Source organism: Xenopus tropicalis, chromosome 4 (genome assembly GCF_000004195.4).
Source record: "Xenopus tropicalis strain Nigerian chromosome 4, UCB_Xtro_10.0, whole genome shotgun sequence".
Taxonomy (NCBI): Eukaryota; Metazoa; Chordata; class Amphibia; order Anura; family Pipidae; genus Xenopus; species Xenopus tropicalis.
This window is the reverse complement of record NC_030680.2, coordinates 97,840,201-97,861,020: the sequence shown is the minus strand read 5'-3', so window position 1 is coordinate 97,861,020 and position 20,820 is coordinate 97,840,201. Positions and strand designations below refer to the sequence as shown.

At 38.6% G+C, this 20,820-nt stretch overlaps 1 protein-coding gene across 3 annotated transcripts in view; it reads left to right on the top strand.

The window, feature by feature from the left end:
• rabgap1l (RAB GTPase activating protein 1-like) overlaps window positions 1-20,820 on the top strand; it is a 165,956-nt gene that overhangs the window by 90,620 nt on the left and 54,516 nt on the right. For all 3 annotated transcript variants that reach the window (NM_001374801.1, XM_031900117.1, XM_012961192.3), the window contains 2 exon segments: window positions 19,079-19,192; window positions 20,276-20,350. In NM_001374801.1, coding sequence (NP_001361730.1) covers window positions 19,079-19,192; window positions 20,276-20,350 — 189 coding nt within the window.

The following is a 20,820-nucleotide window of genomic DNA, read 5'->3' as shown; positions in this document are numbered from 1 at the left end:
ATGGAAGTAGAAGAGGGTGAGGGTAGCACTGATGCAGCAGTTGGAGAGCCTGCGTGGGGGCCTCCCTGTAATTATGTCCCTGAAATTCCCCCTTTCACTGCAGTCCCTGGCCTCAGTGTGGACACCACTAATTTTGAAATTATAGATTTTTTTAATCTCTATATTACAGAGGCCATCCTACAGGACATGGTCCGTTACACAAATTTGTATGCTGAGCAGTATCTTGCCAGCAACCCTTTACCGGGTTTTTCAAGAGCCCAGGCATGGTATCCCACAAATATAAACGAAATAAAAAGATTCCTGGCTCTTACATTGGCAATGGGACTCGTAGAACGTAATTCTTTAGCTTCCTACTGGGATACCAATACAGTCCTTTCCATCCCTCTTTTTTCAGCCGTTATGCCAAGAAACCGTTATCAAATTTTATTGCGGTTTCTTCACTTTAACGACAACACAACGGCTGTTGCCCCTAATGAGCCCGGTTATGACAGGCTTTATAAATTGAGGCCCCTTATAGATAGCCTGTCTCAGCGCTTCGCAGAGGTTTACACCCCCTCCCAAAATGTCTGTGTTGATGAGTCCCTTTTGCTCTTCAAAGGGCGCCTAAAATTTCGCCAATATATCCCAAGTAAGCGTTCTCGCTATGGGATGAAATTTTACAAACTCTGTGAAAGCAGCACGGGCTACACTAGTTATTTCATGCTGTATGAGGGAAAGGACACTAATTTGGACCCCCCCGGTTGTCCCACTGACTTGACTACCAGTGGTAAAATTGTTTGGGAGCTCATAACTCCACTGCTGGGCCGAGGTTACCACTTATACGTGGATAACTTTTACACAAGCATCCCTTTATTTAGAGCCCTAAATTCTTTGGACACCCCAGCCTGCGGCACAGTCAACCGTAACCGCAAAGGACTGCCCAGGGAATTGCTGGATAAGAAACTGAAGCGTGGAGAAGTACATGCTCTAAGAAGCAATGAGCTCTTGGCCATAAAATATTCAGACACCAAAGTTGTTTTTATGCTTACTACTATCCACGATGAGACCATGATTGTCCAACACAGAAGTGGCGGTAGGCCCTCAAAAACAAAGCCACTGTGTAGTAAAGAATATAGTAAGCATATGGGTGGTGTTGATAAATCCGACCAAATACAACATTATTATAATGCCACCCGAAAAACCAGGGCCTGGTACAAAAAAGCAGCAATTTATATGATCCAAATGGCCCTTTATAATTCTTATGTCGTTTACAAGGCGGCAGTACCAGGCCCCAGATTGTCTTATTACAATTATTTGCTGCAGTTGCTCCCTTCCTTGTTGTTTGGTGATGTAGAGGAGGTTCCTGACATGCCAGGTAATGACAATGTTGCCCGAATGGTGGGTAAGCATTTTATAGCACAAATTCCACCAACACCTAAAAAAACATATGCCCAGAGAAAATGTAAGGTTTGCCGTTCCAAGGGTGTTAGGCGAGATGTCCGGTATTATTGTCCCAAGTGTCCTAGCAAGCCTGCTTTGTGTTTCCACCCATGTTTTGAAGTGTACCATACTGTGGTACACTATGAGAGGACTTGAATTTTGTGTTTTTATAGGTAGGTTATGGTTCTCTGGGTTTGTTGGTGGAATAAGGATTTAGCATATCAGAATAGTGAACTTGGCATGTTCTAGGTTTTTATGCACAAGGTTTCAGGACTCCAAACTTAGCTGTGCTGGCAAAGTGACGCTGTTTTTTATTTATTGAGTTTATCTATTCTGGCAGGTCCGTACTTTACTTATAACTAGGTTATAGATATATGTGATGAAAAGTTTGGTAAGGTGTGTCATATTGGCAAAAGTGTTGTTTTTTTTTTTAGTAAAGTAGGGATTTATGGTGTGTGATTTTGTTTTTTGCACAGGTTGTCAGAAAAACAAAGTGTGCTTGTAGCTTGTGGTTGTTTAGACTTGTTCTTGGGCATTCAGATTTTTGTGTTTGAGCTATGGTTATTCAGGCTAGTTGCAGTGTTTCTTTGGTTATGGGGTAGGACTTATATTGTGCTGTTGGTATAGCGAACTGAGGTGCTGGGTGACTGACAGGGCGCATGATAAAACTTGTGGTGTGTGATGAATCAATGAGATGTTTTTATCTCTAAAGCTGATGCCACAAGTCCTTTTACTGGCACCTCAAAAGCTTGCCTGTCAGCGCAGTTATCTGTGCATAGTTTTGTATATTACTTTGCATTTCTGGGCAGCATTTAACTACTGTAAGTGTAGGCCTTGAGTTTTTTGCAAAGGTTCTTGAGCACAGGATGACAGATACATTATGGTTTTTTGTGCTTGTAGTACAAATTGAATATCTACTGTATGTTCTGGTTAGGTTACACAAGTTGCAGTGGCTCTCTAAATATAAAAACTTTGCGTAATACTGGTGTGCCACTGGTGACTGCTGCACGGCACGTAATGGTGCACATAATTTTATCTCTGATGCTAATGCCCCAAGCTTTATTGTTGGCACCTAAATTCCTAACCTTTAGTGCAACTTCTAAGGACATTTGCATCATTTATGGGCCAAATTACTATGGATTTTTTGGCAAATATCCTTCTAAATGTGGTGCAGATTTTGTCATTTCTAAAGTAGTGTAGGAAGAAGCAAAAAACTGGTATCATAACACCACAGGAAAGATGGAACTCAAATCAAAGATGCTCCACAAAACAGAAATAGGTGAGTAAAGTACAATTTAGGGGTTTATTTGGGGGGGGGGGTAAAGTAAAAAACTGCAAGGGGTGCATAGAGTGCATTTTCAGGTTTGGCGGCCATGTACTTATGTGCAACCAGACATATGGGGTGTAATTTTATTCAGGGTAACTTGCTAATTGATACTGAGCAAGTTTTTTGATAGTTGCCGTTGAGATTTTGGGGAGAAATCTAACTTTATATTTTTTTTCAGACCAAGAATGGTGTCTCTAAATAGCTGAAGTTGTCTATTTTTAATCAATGTATAGTTTATATGGGTTTTTTTACAGTTAAGGGGCAATTTTGTCTGAAAAACTTTGAGATGTGCACATAAATTGCAGCCCCATTATTATGCATTGCCCCTGTTTTGGGGCATTTGGTGGCCACGTCTTTATGTGCACCCATACATATGGGGTATCGTTTTATTCAGGGGAACTTGCAGATTGATGTTTAGTAAGTTTTTGGTAGTTGCTATAGAGATTTTGGGGAGAAATCTAGGTTTGTATCTGTTTTTTCCTTGATTTCTGACCAAAGCACCGACTTCTGCAAGGGACTGCGGCCGCAATTTTCCATGTAGAAAGAGGAGAGTGGCGTCTCTGAATAGCTGATGGTGTGCACTTTTCAGAAATATATAGTTTGTGGGGGTTATTTTACAGGTATGGGGGGTTAACACTGAAAAACTGCAGGAAGTGCACATAGAGCTCAGTGAAATTGCCCTTTTGCATTGCCCCTGTTTTGGGGCATTTGGTGGCCACGTCTTTATGTGCACCCATACATATGGGGTATCGTTTTATTCAGGGGAACTTGCAAATTGATATTTAGTAAGTTTTTGGTAGTTGCCATAGAGATTTTGGGGAGAAATCTAGGTTTGTATCTGTTTTTTCCTTGATTTCTGACCAAAGCGCTGACTTCTGCAAGGGACTGCGGCCGCAATTTTCCATGTAGAAAGAGGAGAGTGGCGTCTCTGAATAGCTAATGGTGTGCACTTTTCAGAAATATATAGTTTGTGGGGGTTTTTTTACAGGTATGGGGGGTTAACACTGAAAAACTGCAGGAAGTGCACATAGAGCGCAGCCCCCAAAATTTCAACTGAAATTGCCCTTTTGCATTGCCCCTGTTTTGGGGCATTTGGTGGCCACGTCTTTATGTGCACCCATACATAGGGGGTATCGTTTTATTCAGGGGAACTTGCAGATTGATGTTTAGTAAGTTTTTGGTAGTTGCCATAGAGATTTTGGGGAGAAATCTAGGTTTGTATCTGTTTTTTCCTTGATTTCTGACCAAAGCGCTGACTTCTGCAAGGGACTGCGGCCGCAATTTTCCATGTAGAAAGAGGAGAGTGGTGTCTCTGAATAGCTGAAGGTGTGCACTTTTCAGAAATATATAGTTTGTGAGGGTTATTTCACAATTAGGGGGGATTAACACTGAAAAACTGCAGGTAGTGCACATAGAGCGCAGCCCCCAAAATTTCAACTGAAATTGCCCTTATGCATTGCCCCTGTTTTGGGGCATTTGGTGGCCACGTCTTTATGTGCACCCATACATATGGGGTATCGTTTTATTCAGGGGAACTTGCAGATTGATGTTTAGTAAGTTTTTGGTAGTTGCCATGGAGATTTTGGGGAGAAATCTAGGTTTTTTATCTGGTTTTTCCTTGATTTCTGACCAAAGCGCTGACTTCTGCAAGGGACTGCGGCCACAATTTTCCATGTAGAAAGAGAAGAGTGGTGTCTCTGAATAGCTGAAGGTGTGCACTTTTCAGAAATATATAGTTTGTGAGGGTTATTTCACAATTAGGGGGGGTTAACACTGAAAAACTGCAGGTAGTGCACATAGAGCGCAGCCCCCAAAATTTCTACTGAAATTGCCCTTTTGCATTGCCTCTGTTTTGGGGCATTTGGTGGCCACGTCTTTATGTGCACCCATACATATGGGGTATCGTTTTATTCAGGGGAACTTGCAGATTGATGTTTAGTAAGTTTTTGGTAGTTGCCATAGAGATTTTGGGGAGAAATCTAGGTTTGTATCTGTTTTTTCCTTGATTTCTGACCAAAGCGCTGACTTCTGCAAGGAACTACGGCCACAATTTTCCATGTAGAAAGAGGAGAGTGGCGTCTCTGAATAGCTGAAGGTGTGCACTTTTCAGAAATATATAGTTTGTGAGGGTTATTTCACAATTAGGGGGGGTTAACACTGAAAAACTGCAGGTAGTGCACATAGAGCGCAGCCCCCAAAATTTCAACTGAAATTGCCCTTATGCATTGCCCCTGTTTTGGGGCATTTGGTGGCCACGTCTTTATGTGCACCCATACATATGGGGTATCGTTTTATTCAGGGGAACTTGCAGATTGATGTTTAGTAAGTTTTTGGTAGTTGCCATGGAGATTTTGGGGAGAAATCTAGGTTTTTTATCTGGTTTTTCCTTGATTTCTGACCAAAGCGCTGACTTCTGCAAGGGACTGCGGCCACAATTTTCCATGTAGAAAGAGAAGAGTGGTGTCTCTGAATAGCTGAAGGTGTGCACTTTTCAGAAATATATAGTTTGTGGGGGTTATTTCACAGGTAGGGGGGTTAACACTGAAAAACTGCAGGAAGTGCATATAGAGCGCAGCCCCCACATTTTTAGCTGTAATTGCCCTTGTGCATTGCCCCTGCTTTGGAGTGTTTGGTGCCCATGTCTTTATGTGCACCCATACATATGGGGCATCATTTTATTCAGGAGAAGTTTGTCTTTCAAATATGCCTTTGTTAGAAAATTTTTATGAGATTTTTTTTTGTCAAATCCACATTTGATCATGCGTCCAAGTTTACGTTTTAGAAAAAAAAAAAAATGTCATAAAAAGTTCCAAATTTCACAATGCACTGACAAAAGGTATTTGGCTTTTGAGTGAAAACTACATTGCACCTAGAAACCTGAAGGTCTGTAGTTTCTAAAGATACCAAACATGAGGGGATATTTTAGATTTACATATAAGTTATGCTGCATTAACTGTTACAAGCGCTTTTCTGCTTTGTTCTGGTGTGATATTGTACAAAGTATTGCTTTAGTTTGGGGGTTACTTCTGGACAGGAACTGTGGGGTACCACCACATATTTGGTATCGTTGGACTTGGGAGTATCAGGGCTTTTACAAACAACAAAAAAAAGTGTGTAAAATTAACTTTTCTATGGAAAAAAAACTCAAAATATACAGAAATTTTTCATAATTTTATTTTTTTTTTACATATTTCACCCAAAATACACATCATATCTCCAGAAAAGTTATAAAATTTGGTATGTATGTCGAAGCCCAATTAGTGACGAAAAAAACGATATATAATTTCCCTAGTTTCATGGAGGTTTTTCTACCAAAAAACATTGTTAAAGTGAATGAGTACAAAATGCTTAAAAAACGTCTGGCACTGGGGGGAACCGAAATGACGAATTCGGCTGGCACTTAAAGGGTTAAATATGCATGTACCGAAAGTTCTTGAATATTGTCTAGGTTGTAATGAATGTGGAGGTTGGAAACAAATTCACGCAATAAATTAAAATAAATAAAACTACTTATCTGGAGAAAGTAGGGGTTGGTGTGCATCAGTAATAGTTCTTTTATGACTTTTAACGGATAGTGGTATTGCTATGAAGTTGCTATTCCAAGATGTATTATTCTGTACATTCTCATACCCTTCAGATTCTAACACTTGCCATTCTTTTGCAAATATACAGTGGTGTGAAAAACTATTTGCCCCCTTCCTGATTTCTTATTCTTTTGCATGTTTGTCACACTTAAATGTTTCTGATCATCAAACACATTTAACTATTAGTCAAAGATAACACAAGTAAACACAAAATGCAGTTTTTAAATGAGGGTTTTTATTATTTAGGGAGAAAAAAAATCCAAACCTACATGGCCCTGTGTGAAAAAGTAATTGCCCCCTGAACCTAATAACTGGTTGGGCCACCCTTAGCAGCAATAACTGCAATCAAACGTTTGCGATAACTTGCAACGAGTCTTTTACAGCGCTCTGGAGGAATTTTGGCCCACTCATCTTTGCAGAATTGTTGTAATTCAGCTTTATTTGAGGGTTTTCTAGCATGAACCGCCTTTTTAAGGTCATGCCACAACATCTCAATAGGATTCAGGTCAGGACTTTGACTAGGCCACTCCAAAGTCTTCATTTTGTTTTTCTTCAGCCATTCAGAGGTGGATTTGCTGGTTTGTTTTGGGTCATTGTCCTGCTGCAGCACCCAAGATCGCTTCAGCTTGAGTTGACGAACAGATGGCCGGACATTCTCCTTCAGGATTTTTTGGTAGACAGTAGAATTCATGGTTCCATCTATCACAGCAAGCCTTCCAGGTCCTGAAGCAGCAAAACAACCCCAGACCATCACACTACCGCCACCATATTTTACTGTTGGTATGATGTTCTTTTTCTGAAATGCTGTGTTACTTTTACGCCAGATGTAACGGGACATGCACCTTCCAAAAAGTTCAACTTTTGTCTCGTCGGTCCACAAGATATTTTCCCAAAAGTCTTGGCAATCATTGAGATGTTTTTTAGCAAAATTGAGACGAGCCATAATGTTCTTTTTGCTTAAAAGTGGTTTGCGCCTTGGAAATCTGCCATGCAGGCCGTTTTTGCCCAGTCTCTTTCTTATGGTGGAGTCGTGAACACTGACCTTAATTGAGGCAAGTGAGGCCTGCAGTTCTTTAGATGTTGTCCTGGGGTCTTTTGTGGTCTCTCGGATGAGTTGTCTCTGCGCTCTTGGGGTAATTTTGGTCGGCCGGCCACTCCTGGGAAGGTTCACCACTGTTCCATGTTTTTGCCATTTGTGGATAATGGCTCTCACTGTGGTTCGCTGGAGTCCCAAAGCTTTAGAAATGGCTTTATAACCTTTACCAGACTGATAGATCTCAATTACTTTTGTTCTCATTTGTTCCTGAATTTCTTTGGATCTTGGCATGATGTCTAGCTTTTGAGGTGCTTTTGGTCTACTTCTCTGTGTCAGGTAGCTCCTATTTAAGTGATTTCTTGATTGAAACAGGTGTGGCAGTAATCAGGCCTGGGGGTGACTACAGAAATTGATATTGAAATTGAAAATTGAAATTGATAAACCACAGTTAAGTTATTTTTTAACAAGGGGGGCAATCACTTTTTCACACAGGGCCATGTAGATTTGGAGTTTTTTTTCTCCCTTAATAACGTAAACCTTCATTTAAAAACTGCATTTGGTGTTCAATTATGTTATCTTTGACTAATAGTTAACGGTTTTTGATGAGCAGAAACATTTAAGTGTGACAAACATGCAAAAGAATAAGAAATCAGGAATAGTTTTTCACACCACTGTAGTTTTGCCCAACAAAATGACTGATACACTGAACAGACCCTGCCAGTCCACTGATGACACTCAAGTGCTTGTTTAGTATGCCTTTTGGGCAGAAGTGGAAGGTGTGCAAGAGAGCAGATGTGCTGTTTATGGGGATGGCTACAGGTCTCTGTGCTCTGAAATGGAGTGTAGATACCTGCAGAAGTTCATATAGGCAAGGAGGCAGGAGGCCGAAAAATAAACACAAACTGGAAAACATTTTTTTTTCTTTTACAATAAAACATTTAATATAAATAACTATACTTTATATTAGTACTATTAGACTGTAAATTGACTGATTAAGTGCAAGGAGTTGTGATGAGGTACCTGCCGCAATCTAGGCTCAGTTCATGCCTTAAAGGAGTTGATACATGTCCTGTATACTCCATGCTTGTTCTCCGAAAGGTACAGTGGCAGCTACTGCAAAAATGGTAGGCACAAACACTGTTAAATGAAATATAAAGTGTTTGAAATTTAGATATATAAATAAAAAAAATTATTTCTGCTTAGATATTTTTCCATAAAATGTATGATGGTCAGATGTTTCCGCCTGTCTATTTAAAACAGATAAGTTGTTGGAGATTTGTAGAGGGTACTACGTTCACTTCGTTTACAGATCACATGTTTCCCATTTGCAAATCACATGAATGATTTAGAGGGATGTCAGTCCTGTGGTCTTCTTTTCCAGCCGATGTGATTTTCTGCTCTTTTGCATGAATTTTTGGTGGTGTTGGCATTGTTGTGTGAACTCATTGAGATTTGAATTTTTATACAGAATCCAAAATAATTAAAAGGCAGCGTTGTGCCTGTTTATATCAGAGCATGCATAGTGTTATTCCCATTACCTTTCTTATTGTATGTCCCCTAAACACCCTACCAGATACATTGATGCAATAAGGCTTTTAACCTTTTTACAGCTTGAGCAGATTTCATGTACAAATTACCAACTGCCGTGGAGCTGACTGACACAACTGTCACTTTATTTGCACCTTGAAATTCTTTATTAGTCATGAGCATCTATGTTTGTAACATTATAATAGCTACTAGACACTTGATGCCAGCAAATTCAGTTGCTTTTGTCTGCAGTTTTCAGCTTACCGAGTTTCACATAATGCTGTAATTATTATTTTAGTACTTTGCAAAACAAAGCAGGTCCAGCAAAATTCTAAAGTCTCTGGTTTCTTTATCATTTCTGTTGTCAGGTATAAAAAAAAAAAAATCTATATATTTAACACAACTGTCATTTAAGCATTGTTTGTGTTCTGTGGATGCCACAAAAGCATTTTCATGAGATTAGTGCATTTGTTGTGGTGTCTTTTCAGAGGAGCTCTTATTTGCTATGGAGAACTAGATTGCTTAACACCACATTTTTTGCTTATTTTATTGTTTTTTCACCCTCATTATGTAGTGCAGGATTAAAGTTTGGTATACAAATAAGGAACCTTTCCCTTAGATCCTGTCTGGTTTGTTTGTATTACAGATCAATGGTAGGCATGCCCTTATGGTCTTGTTCCAGAAACACAGTAGGGGAAAGCAGTCAGCACAAGTGAAATGACTAGGTGATGCTAGTAAGGTTATAGGATAAATGTTTATTAAAGCAGTGTAAAATGTAACTTTTAAGGACTAATTACTTATAATTGGTGTAAAATGCCATGCAATTTTTCTGACACTCTATGTCCCCTTTAAGGGTAATGGCACACTTGCGATCTTTAACATTTTCACCCACTAGTTTTTTTCTCATTCTGCAGGAGGGGTAACAAACGGTAGAAATAGTCTGCCATTCAAAATGAATGTTAATCAGCACTAGTTGGTACTGTTGAGTGATCAATGCATATTGCTTAAAAAGGACTTTGTGTTTTCTACACTGGTTATAGCAGTAATTTACACTTCACTTTTACTTTTTCACTTTTAATGGGGAGGGGTGCTTTATTTTTTAAGTTACTTTACCTTTACACACTAATATACTTTCAATATCCAAGTAAATCACTTATTTGACTTTTAACAGTGCAATGATATTATTAGTATTCATTGGTTTTAGGCCCCCTTTAATATAAATGTTGTTAGCTAATTACCTGTCAGGGTTCAGTTTCCCCTTTACGTCAATCAGCTTGTGTTGGTGCCATAGACTTTTATGCCATAGTCCTGATTTTTTTCCTGATTGAAGGCCATTCTTCTGCTTGCTGTTTTTAGGCTCTTGGCAACTTTCCCTGAAAAGTCTAGAGAGCTAATTTACAATAGGGAGACTGGGTGCAATGCACTTAGCCACCCTGTCTGAATTGCTGGAGATTTCTTCCCATTGTGTTGGAGCAGAGAGACCTATGGCCTCCCTAATGAATACAGCTCTGCCGGTTGACGACCCCCTTCACCCTCTACCCATTCAATGATGTGAAGTTAGGGAGAGGTGATAGGTGTACATAGCTGGCCCAATGATGCTGGGCTGTGCACTACTACATGCCAGATGTTTCAAATGTTATGAGGTGCAGCCTATAGATCCCTGAGTGAGCACTTTTGCACCCTATAGCCCACTATTGCACTTCTTCCCTTGTCCCCAAGTAAATGACTCGTTTGCAGTATTTAATATATTTAGCTTCAGAATATATTGTGTTTACAGCACCTCTGATACCTTCTTATAGGCATACATGCAAATACATATGTAACAGGTAAAATAAGGTGGCTTTTATGTGAAACTTTTCTTGACCTGTCTCCGCATCAGAGTGTTGTGCGAATGTGATACAGTCCTTAGCCAGTAAGCTTTCTTGGGCCAAGGAATGATATGAATCATGAACAATCTTTGTAAATCAGTATGAATGAATGAATATGAAAAATATCCAATAGCGTTTTGCAGTTCTCACTAAAACAGCTTTGTTGATTCAGGTGAAGAAAAGATCAAGAAATTCCTTATGTTTTTCTGTCACAATGTATTAACCCTTTCCTGTGTAAAAACGTATCCCTGTAGTGCCATGATGTCCCTCCATAATGTTTGAACACATTTTTACCTTTGTTTTGTAAACCCATTCATAGTTGCCCAAAATATTGTCACAATTTTTTATTATATTTATGCATTCCTGTGGATATTGCTGAGATATAGAGGCCTAGCCATGTTGTTTCTTATGTTTATTTTAGGACATACAGTATCTTAACGCAGATACAAAGGTCTCCTTTTCGGTAGCAAAGAAGTTAAAATGTTGCTTAATCAGATCTGTAGCACCTTAGACAAACACCTTATTATCCCCCTGCTTACTCTTTTATTTGCAGTTGTCGCCAGATAGATAGCAATAGGGGGCTGGCACTGGTGGAGCGTGAAGCTGCTGCCAGCTCAGGAATAGAAAACCAGATGGCATACTCGTGTCTATTTATAGCTGCCGCCAAGCTTGGCAGCTCCTTTATCAAGGCTGCTGCCGCCATTAACCACTCTGCAACCATTGCTGTCCAGCTCTGCATAAGTCTGCAGTTTCTTCCAAAGCCTTTTTAGTTCTGCAGATGTATGCCATTGAGCATCCCACTTTTGTAACACATTTATTTTTATGTGTTACAAACCACCATGTTTCTAACCACCCAGCACAATGCTAAATTGCTTAATTTATCAGGTGGATTGTTGTTTGGAGACAGCAAAAACAATGGTAGAGAATATCTACATAAATCAACACCAACAATTTAAGGGCTCCAGTGGGATGGCATACGCGGTGGCGCGAGAGGCAACTTCGGCAATTTCGCGCCGCCGCGTATGCCATTCCACCGGTGATTTACATTTTCACCGGTGGGAGATTTGTCGCGGGTGACTTAACTCCCCGTGTACCAGAGCCCTAAGGGGTTATCGAAGTTGAATTCCTACATACACAGATAGAATTCAGTATTTGTGTGTGTGCACTGCAGAATATGTTGATGCTGTACAGATAAACTTTAATAATATAATGAAAGTTCTTTAGTTTTTTTGAACAGATAATCATACAGTAGGTAAGTGTTAAATCTGTTTTGGTATGTTTCTGGGAATATCCACATCAGCTGATTTCTTTCCCTTTACTGAAACAAATGGAGGCATTGTTCTGTGCTGCTCTGCTGCCATAGCAACTTGGGCATACTGAATTTTAATTAGAATTGTCCACAGAGGTCTGCTTTAAGAAATGAAGGTTGTCTTTTCACTGTCAGGTAGTCTTCTTCTTAGTATGGTGGATAGTATGCTTCATGCTATCAGCTCTGTATGAAGCACTGGTAAGATTTCTCAATATTTGCGCTAGATTTATGCTTCCATAGTTAAGTGATAAAGGTCCCACGAACAGCCAAAGAATGTGGCAGATAAACAGGGAGACCCAGGGATAATATATATGCACAAAAACATCACTTTTATGTTGACCTCCTTGTTTCCCTCCTACAATCTCTGTGATTTACCAGGTGTACCATTACTTAAAGGAGAAGGAAAGGCTAATAAAGAGTTAATCTTAAGCTGCAGGCATACCTTCAGTTCTCTCAATAGTGCCCTTAAGTCTCCCCATATTTCAGATGATCAGAAGCCAAACAGGAAGAAAAAAATGCTGAGCTGTGTAAAGAAAGTTCCCATAATGCCTCTCTCCTGCACAGAGACCAAGACCAGTGTACATGCTCAGTTTGTAAGACCATGAGGAAGTTTCCTGCTGATTGGCTCAGATCACACATTCCTAAGGGGGGGGAGCAGGAGAGAGGAGAGAGCTGCGTGTCTCTGGCAGAGGAAAACAGACACAACAAATGTTTTGACAGAGAACTCAGTGCAGCATTTCTGTGAGTGCTTATGGCTGTATTTACATAGATCTTTCTAATAAAGCTTATTTAGTTTTTAACTTTCTTTCTCCTTTAACAGTGCAGTGGCATAAATGTTTTGCCCTGTGCAGTGATGCCAGAAGAAGTGGCATCATTGCACATGGCCATTGCTGGACGTGACATCCCCATACATGCTCACAAATACTACTGAAGCCACCAAATGCTTGCTGCACAAGCTCGCAAGCTCCCACTAACGTCACTGAATTCATACTTTGCATGTGCACATTGAAAAAGGGGACCTCTCCCCACTGCTCCATATGGGAGTTTAAAAGTACGCACCCAGGCGGGGGGCTGTTGTGTTTGCGCATGCGTGAGCGGGGGGACACAGAAAGGGGGCGGCACCCCAATTTGAAGTCCGGCGCTGCTGGTGGGAAAATATACATGCCGCTTAATTTTTCCAAAGTCACCTGAAGTTGCTTTGCAAGGTCAAAAAAATGAATGCCACATATGTTTCCCGCCAGCGATTCACATTATTGCTGGTGGAAAAGCATTTTGTTGCCTGCAGTAGATTTATCAAGGGTAACTAATCTTCTTATGTGCCAGTACCCTAACACTTTTTAAAACATGTTGCTGTATTTATGTATATATATATATATATATATGTGTGTATATATATATATATATATATATATATATATATAACCTATCCTATCCCTATCCTATCCTATCCCTTTTTTGAGTACTCTCCTATAAACTTAAGCCTACATGTGCTATCTTTGCATTATGTGGATGGCTTGATAAAGGGAAAAGGTAATACATACAATCAATACAATTTTTTAGATGCAGCATCAGTTTTTTTATCTGTGAGAAACTGACTTTCTTTCCTGATGTGTGCTCCACCTGAATTAAAAGAGTCCCTTAAAGGTGCCCATACAGGCAAAAGCCTTGGATATTGGTCACGGAGCTTAAAAATACACCAGGTCAAGGGCATTAAAAATTCAAACTGTATAGGAAATGGTCACATGAGTTTCCAATTCCATCTTTCATCTTGCCTTAAGACTCACAAAAGGATATTTAGCCAGTAAAGTTAAAGTGGGTAGCACATCTAGCTAATTTGACCTTAAAACAATATGTCAACAACATTTGTGTATGGAGTATAAATGCATAATGCAGTATGTGTGAGGAACATGCAGATTTCCTACATTTCTTTTTAACCTAAGATGTTGGGAAAGCGGTGTATAAAGAGCAAAAAAAATGAAAGAAATTTCTTTGCACTTTTCACACTGCCCTCCTCTGAATAACCCCTGCAGCCACCCAATAGATAAAGCGCTGATTGAGTTCGCAAAAGGATAGATTAGCAAACATTTCTTTTACTTTTTATCTGCCCCTTTTACCAGAAAATTTGTCATGAAGCTTCATTTTTTTGTTTCTATTTATGTTTCAGTTTTGACCTTTCCCTTTTCAACTAACATTCAAACGACATTCTATCTGCCCGAATTAACAAGTTTTAGACATCAGAAGTGTGTTTGTATTTTGGAGGCATTGAGAATAAAATGTTAAACAAACACCACAAAAAAACACCAGTTTGCAAATTTCCAACTACCCCAGTTAACCTAATATTATGAGAGGATGAGGCAATGGATCTTTTCCTGCCAGGGGTCAGTGACCCTCATTTGAAAGCTGGAAGCAGTCAGAAGAAAAATGAAGGCAATTAATTAAAAAAAAAAACTATTCAAAAAAAGCAGACCAATGGAAAAATCTATAACACACTAAAAGTTAATTTAAAGGTGAACTATTCCTTTAAGCTTATATTTGCTAGGAGGGCTTGAATTATGGGAGATAGACAAAGAAGTCACTTTCTATAGGCCAGGTAGAAACTGCAATCGCTGTATAAATAGGTTTAACCCTTTAACTGCCAGCCGTTTTGGTCAAAGGGGAACTTGTATTGCCAGACAGCTTTTAAACATTTTGCACTGTTTCACTTTAGGGGCCTTTCCTCGGGGGGACTTTTAGTTTACCCAGGAAAACAATATATCGTTTTTTTCAGAACAACCTAAGCTTTCAAAATATGGTAGAATTTTTTGTGTAATTCCAATTCTGTAACAAGATATAGGCTTCCAAATGTCTAAAAATGAAAAAAAAAAAAATTCCATAATATAAACACACATACTAGGAACAAAAATTATTTTATGAATAAATATACAACTGATTTGGAAAGTCCCATGTCTCCTGAACGTGCCAATACCAAATATATATAGTTTTATGAAGATTTCTCACTTGTATAGGTCACAAACTCCCAGCAGTACACTACCAAATTTCCAAAGCACTGCTTCAGAAAGCTGCATACTTTAGATTTCAAGGACAAAAATTCCACTAACAGAAGGTTTATCCCAGAAAATTGTACATTTTTGGAAAGAACAGATTCTGGGGAATACAAAATAGGCACAACAGTCTGTCTACTCCAAACTATCAAGTCGCAATGCTTTCCTAAAGTTATTGGTTTTTATCAAAATTTGTGATCTTTTTTTAAAAATCGCTTCAAAGCTTCCAGTCTATAGTATCTTATCTCCTACAGGTCATAAAGTAACCAAATAAAACACCCTAAATATGAATGCCAGGGGTCCACTGAACAGTTTGATGCCCAATATGTATAGGTTTACTTAAGTATGTGAACATACCCCCCATATGATCTATCATTTCTGTTATTTCAGCTTCAGCAAAATCAACACATTTACAACAATACATCATTATATGTGGGCTAAAGCTAGTAAAAAGTATGCTCACCCCAGAAAGTCATATATTTTTGGAAAGTACACATTCCCCCGAATCTAAAATGGGTACCCCTGTCTTTCTACTCCAAAGTACCAAGCAGTACAGCTTTTCTAAAGTTAGCAATTTTGATGACATTTCCAAAAATCCCCTCAAAGCTTCCACTTTGCAGCATCTTATATTCCACATAACATTAGGTACCAAGATAAAACACCCTGAATTTGAACACCAGGGGTCCACTGAATAGTTTGATGCCCAATATGTATAGGTTTACCTAAGTATGTGGCATGTAGGGGCCCCAATGGGAACATACCCCCATATGATCAGTCATTTCTGTTATTTCAGCTCCAGCAAAATCAACACATTTACATCATTCATGGGGAATAAAGCTAGTAAAACGTACGCTCACCCCAGAAAGTCATATATTTTTGGAAAGTACACATTGCCCAGAATCTAAAATGGGTACCCATGTCTTTCTACTCCAAAGTACCAAGCCACACAGCTTTTCTAAAGTTAGCAATTTTGATGACATTTCCAAAAATCCCCTCAAAGCTTCCACTTTGCAGCATCTTATCTCCCACATAGTGTTAGGTACCAAGATAAAACACCCTAAATTTGAATGTCGGGGGTCCACTGAACAGTTTGATGCCCAATATGTATAGGTTTACCTAAATATTTGGCATGTAGGGGCCCCAATGGGAACATACCCCCATATGATCTATCATTTCAGCTCCTGCAAAATCAACATATTTACATCCTTTATGTGGGATAATGCTGCAAAAAAAGTACACTCACCCCAGAAAGCCACATATTTTTGGAAAGTACACATTCCTTCCGAATCTATAATGGGTAAACATTTCTTTTTGCTCCAAAGTACCAAGCTGTAAAGCTTTCCTAAGTTTGCAGATTTTTATGACATTTAGAAAATCACATAAAAATGTTGCAATTCGCCGCATTTATCTCTCACAATTTCTTGATAAAGATTAGATAAAGGCAAATCACCCCAAATAGGAACACCTAAGGTCTACTGAACAGTTTGGTATATCTATGCATATTGGACATCAAAGTCTGTGGTATGTACTGAACCCAAAATGAAAATAGCGCATAAGGATTTCTCGCCTGCCAACTCAGCTTTTGCACAGAGCCACCTGTCAGCGTATTATGTGCTGTAACATCCCCCTAACTATACAGAAACCCTCAGAAAACCGTATATTTTTGGAAAGTACACATTCTGATGAATTCAAAATAGGTAAAGTTATTTTTGTACACCAAAGTTACTCCTGGCAAAGCTATGCTAAAAACAGATTAGGAACACTTATACAGGGATAAAATGCGATCGTCGCAGGACCCACATGACAGCCCCCCTGGCTCGTTGCCCAGGGGGCTGTCATTGCTAGAAATTCTCTGCAGCGGCGGCACATGCTACCGCTGCAGAGAGAAACCTTCAAATGTCGACGACGTAAGGGACACGTCGTTGGCAGTTAAGCCCTTTTTCTGCCACGACGTATCCCATACGGCATTGGCAGTAAAAAGGTTAAATAAGGAAGGGAAAAATATAAAACTTGGTAACAGGAATATGCTCCAGCAGTTTCCTGTAATACTTGCAGTAGACAAATAAGAAAAAAGTAGAAAATTTAGAAAGCCCTGGCTTTTCAAGTACACAGAGGCCCATACAGCCCCCCCCCCCACTACCAGCCCACTAAATAGTGACTGTCTGTGGCATCATACAGTAGACCATGTGCCATTTCATCAGAATCTATAGATTTATAGTCTGGGTCTAGATGCATTTAAAAGCAATGTGTGTAGTGTAACTGCTCCACAGAGGACACTTTTATGCAATATTTACAGCTTACTGAATATATATATGGTTATATAAGGTTGTAAACCACAGTGCTTCTCCTGTTAAGTTTTCTTTTATATTCTTTTTCTTCTTGGTAGTGCATTTATAAAAAGCAGATACAATTTATAGCCACATATGCCATATTTGCTGGTCTGCTGAGCAGATAATATTCTGCTAACTGTATATGACATTATTACTGAGTACGACAAAGAAAAAGCTGTTGAGTTTTAAGTGTTGTAATTACTGTGGGTAACTCTTTGTGCACAGAATAGAAGAAATCAACTCATGAAATATTAATGATGTATGATAGCAGGAAAAGGCATCTGCTTCCTAAAGCCTCAGTGTGGGACTTAGCTCTTAAATGAGAAGACAGCAGGTTCCCCCGCCAGGGGATAAGTCCCTCTGGCCTCCTAATTAATAAGCTGTTTTGTCATCTGAACATTGGCAGATTAGCTGGATAGGGAGCCAGGGTGCATCTGGGGTGCATCTGCTTTTGAAGCAGTTTTGTGTGTTGTTGCATAATGAAACTAAAAATGAAGTAGCAGAGGTAGAAGAGATATATATAAAATATTGATAAGCATCACCTTATTTCAGTTTCAAGGGAAGACATTTAGATATTAATTAAACACTATATATCACTACAGTGACTGCATTCCAAACAAGCTATTTCTTTGTATAAGTTTTGTTTGTTACTACACTTACTGCTCTCTTAAAATAAGCCTCAGAGGTCCCTGTTAGCTAACAACTTTTTTTTAGATTTTTCAAGTTTTATTTTATTTCTGTCACTGAATATTTTACATTCCAAACTAGGGTTGCCACCTCTGTCCGGTGTTTGTCGCAGGGCAGAGGGTGGGTTATGACAAAACAGGGGCAGGGAAGAGGTGGGGCAGTGATGTCACAGGGTAGGGAAGAGGTGGGACTGTGATATCACTGGGCGGGGCTATGATATATATTTCAACAAAACAACAAAATAATGCAGCACTCCCCTTATCATCTGGTGCATGCATTCATATAAAGGACAATACAAAAAAAGAAAAAATGACTCCGCACTCACGTTGTTAAATGTAGTGGGGAAGGAGTAATTTCTCAGCTGAATAAGCATTTTGCCCACTTGAAGTAATCAACAAAACAAGCAAACAAACAAAAAATTCTATTGAGGCCTAGTTTTTAATTAGATTTGACAACAACAGAATTCATGCTTACATTCACTTTAAGTACGACTGTGCCCGCATCAGAAAAACTGCATGTGGTCCCATATGACTTCATTGATTACAATTAAATGTAGCCCCAAATTTTTAAACTGCTTTTTTATGTGTGTATAGATATGCAAATTTGAAATGAAATTGTTAACTCTATTAAAGTACTCTAATTACTTATGTACACCGCTATATATTTTCCAGTATGAATGCTACAATTTACTAGGCCCCACAAAATAATTTTTATTTCTTGAATTTTGAAATAATGCAAGGATTGACTTCTTTGTACATAATTTTAGAAATGGTCTTAATAATTTTGTGAAAGTTTGGCTTTTATGTTTAATAGGATTAAGGAGTTATGGACATTCCTGTCGTAAATTTTAATTGCCCCGATTGTAGAAATAATTTGAATGCAAGTGCTCCAAGCAATAGTTGTTCTTCTGCACTGCGTTGATTATTTTATTGTATTGCGTTTCTGTCCAGGATTCTGCCCAAGACAGTGTTATCAGAAGAGACATTCATCGTACCTTTCCAGCTCATGATTACTTCAAGAACACTGAAGGAGATGGACAAGAATCTCTCTATAAAATGTGTAAGGTAAGAACTGCTTATTGAATGTGAACAAACCACTTCACTAAACAAGACCCAAGAGAACAGATTATGCCCGTTTCTGCACTGAAAATCTTGCCATCAAGAAGATAGCTAAAAATGGAAAGGCTCTCTTGTTATACTATAAAATATAACTGCTTTACTGGCATGGTGGTTGATTATCTATCACAGCCTAAGGGACTGATTTACTAAAATTCAGTTTTTTCTGGCTTTGAAAGTCATATAAACTCGACATGGTATAAACTGGAATTAAACTCGATCATTGTTTTATTTATAAAATGTCACAAATTTTTTGTGTTAAAAGTATTTTTAAAACTTGAAAAATTTGAGTTTAAACGGACATCGTTTCCATGAATCCTCTTTATTTTTCCCAAACAGGAACAGCAGCAATTTAGCATTTTAGGAGCATTGGCACACATTCTTGGAAATCAATAATGTGTTTAAGTTTCACTTAAAACAGGGTGAAATAGAAAACAATGATGGAATTAACTTCCCCTTTAAGATATGTGAAATAGAAAACAATGAGGGGATTAATTCTCATTGAAAATGTGTCAAGGACAGGCTGTCACTGACTAGTCTATTCCTCTACTATTCTAAACCTCCATAGGACTCAATGGTACTCGACAGATCAAATCTGCCTTAATTAACTAAACAAAAAAAAAAAAGTTAAGTAAACATTAATAAATCACAAATTATGGGAGTTATTTTTGAAAAACTCGAATTTTTCGGGGAAAATTTTCAAAAAACTCGAATTTTTAGAGAAACAATATCACAAAAACCAAGTACTGACAAAAACCCATTCGTAAATCTCAAAAAATTTTAGAAGTAAAAAGAATTAAATCTTTTTCTTAAAATTGCTTAGTAAATGTGCCCCTAAATGATCAAATTTGAATTATTTTAGTCTTCTCTAGTCATAGAAAATGTAAATATGATAATTAAAATCAAACCAGAGCCACTATACCATCATATTGTAATTATCCTGTGGATTTGTATAATGAAAATATACAGTAACTGTGGCCTAAATGTTTGTACCTGCAAGGTATTAACCCAGCCTTCTTTTTTTATTTCAAGGTGTATTCTTTATATGATGAGGTAATTGGCTACTGCCAAGGCATGAGTTTCCTAGCCGCTGTGTTGCTCCTCCATGTAAGTAACTGATGTTTATCTACTCAGCTGTTCCTAGTGGCATTAAATGATGAAAATCTGCAGGTGATTACTGATATTACATTTCTGCTTATTAAATTTGTCTGTCATTTGACATTCTGCTGTAGGTAGAACTTTATCTTTAGCTTGTGTATTTTAAACTTTTCCCATCTGCAAAGTAATAAAAAACTGATGTCCCCTGTCTCTGGGAATGGTTACTTCCAAAACTTTATAAGAAAGGTCAAATGTGTTTTTCTTTCTCTTGGGATCTACGGGGAACTGCTACAAGTGGCAACTGAGACAGAAAGAATATTTAAACTGCATAGGGATACAACCCCCTACAGGAAAATAAGCTCTTGGTTTTCAGCAAGGAATTGTGAGTTTTTGTTTTGGGAGTAATTCACCAGCCTCTTAGTGCTAGTCAAAGTAACAGAGCAGCCCTAAGCTCCAACAAGACAATAGTGGGTTAGTAC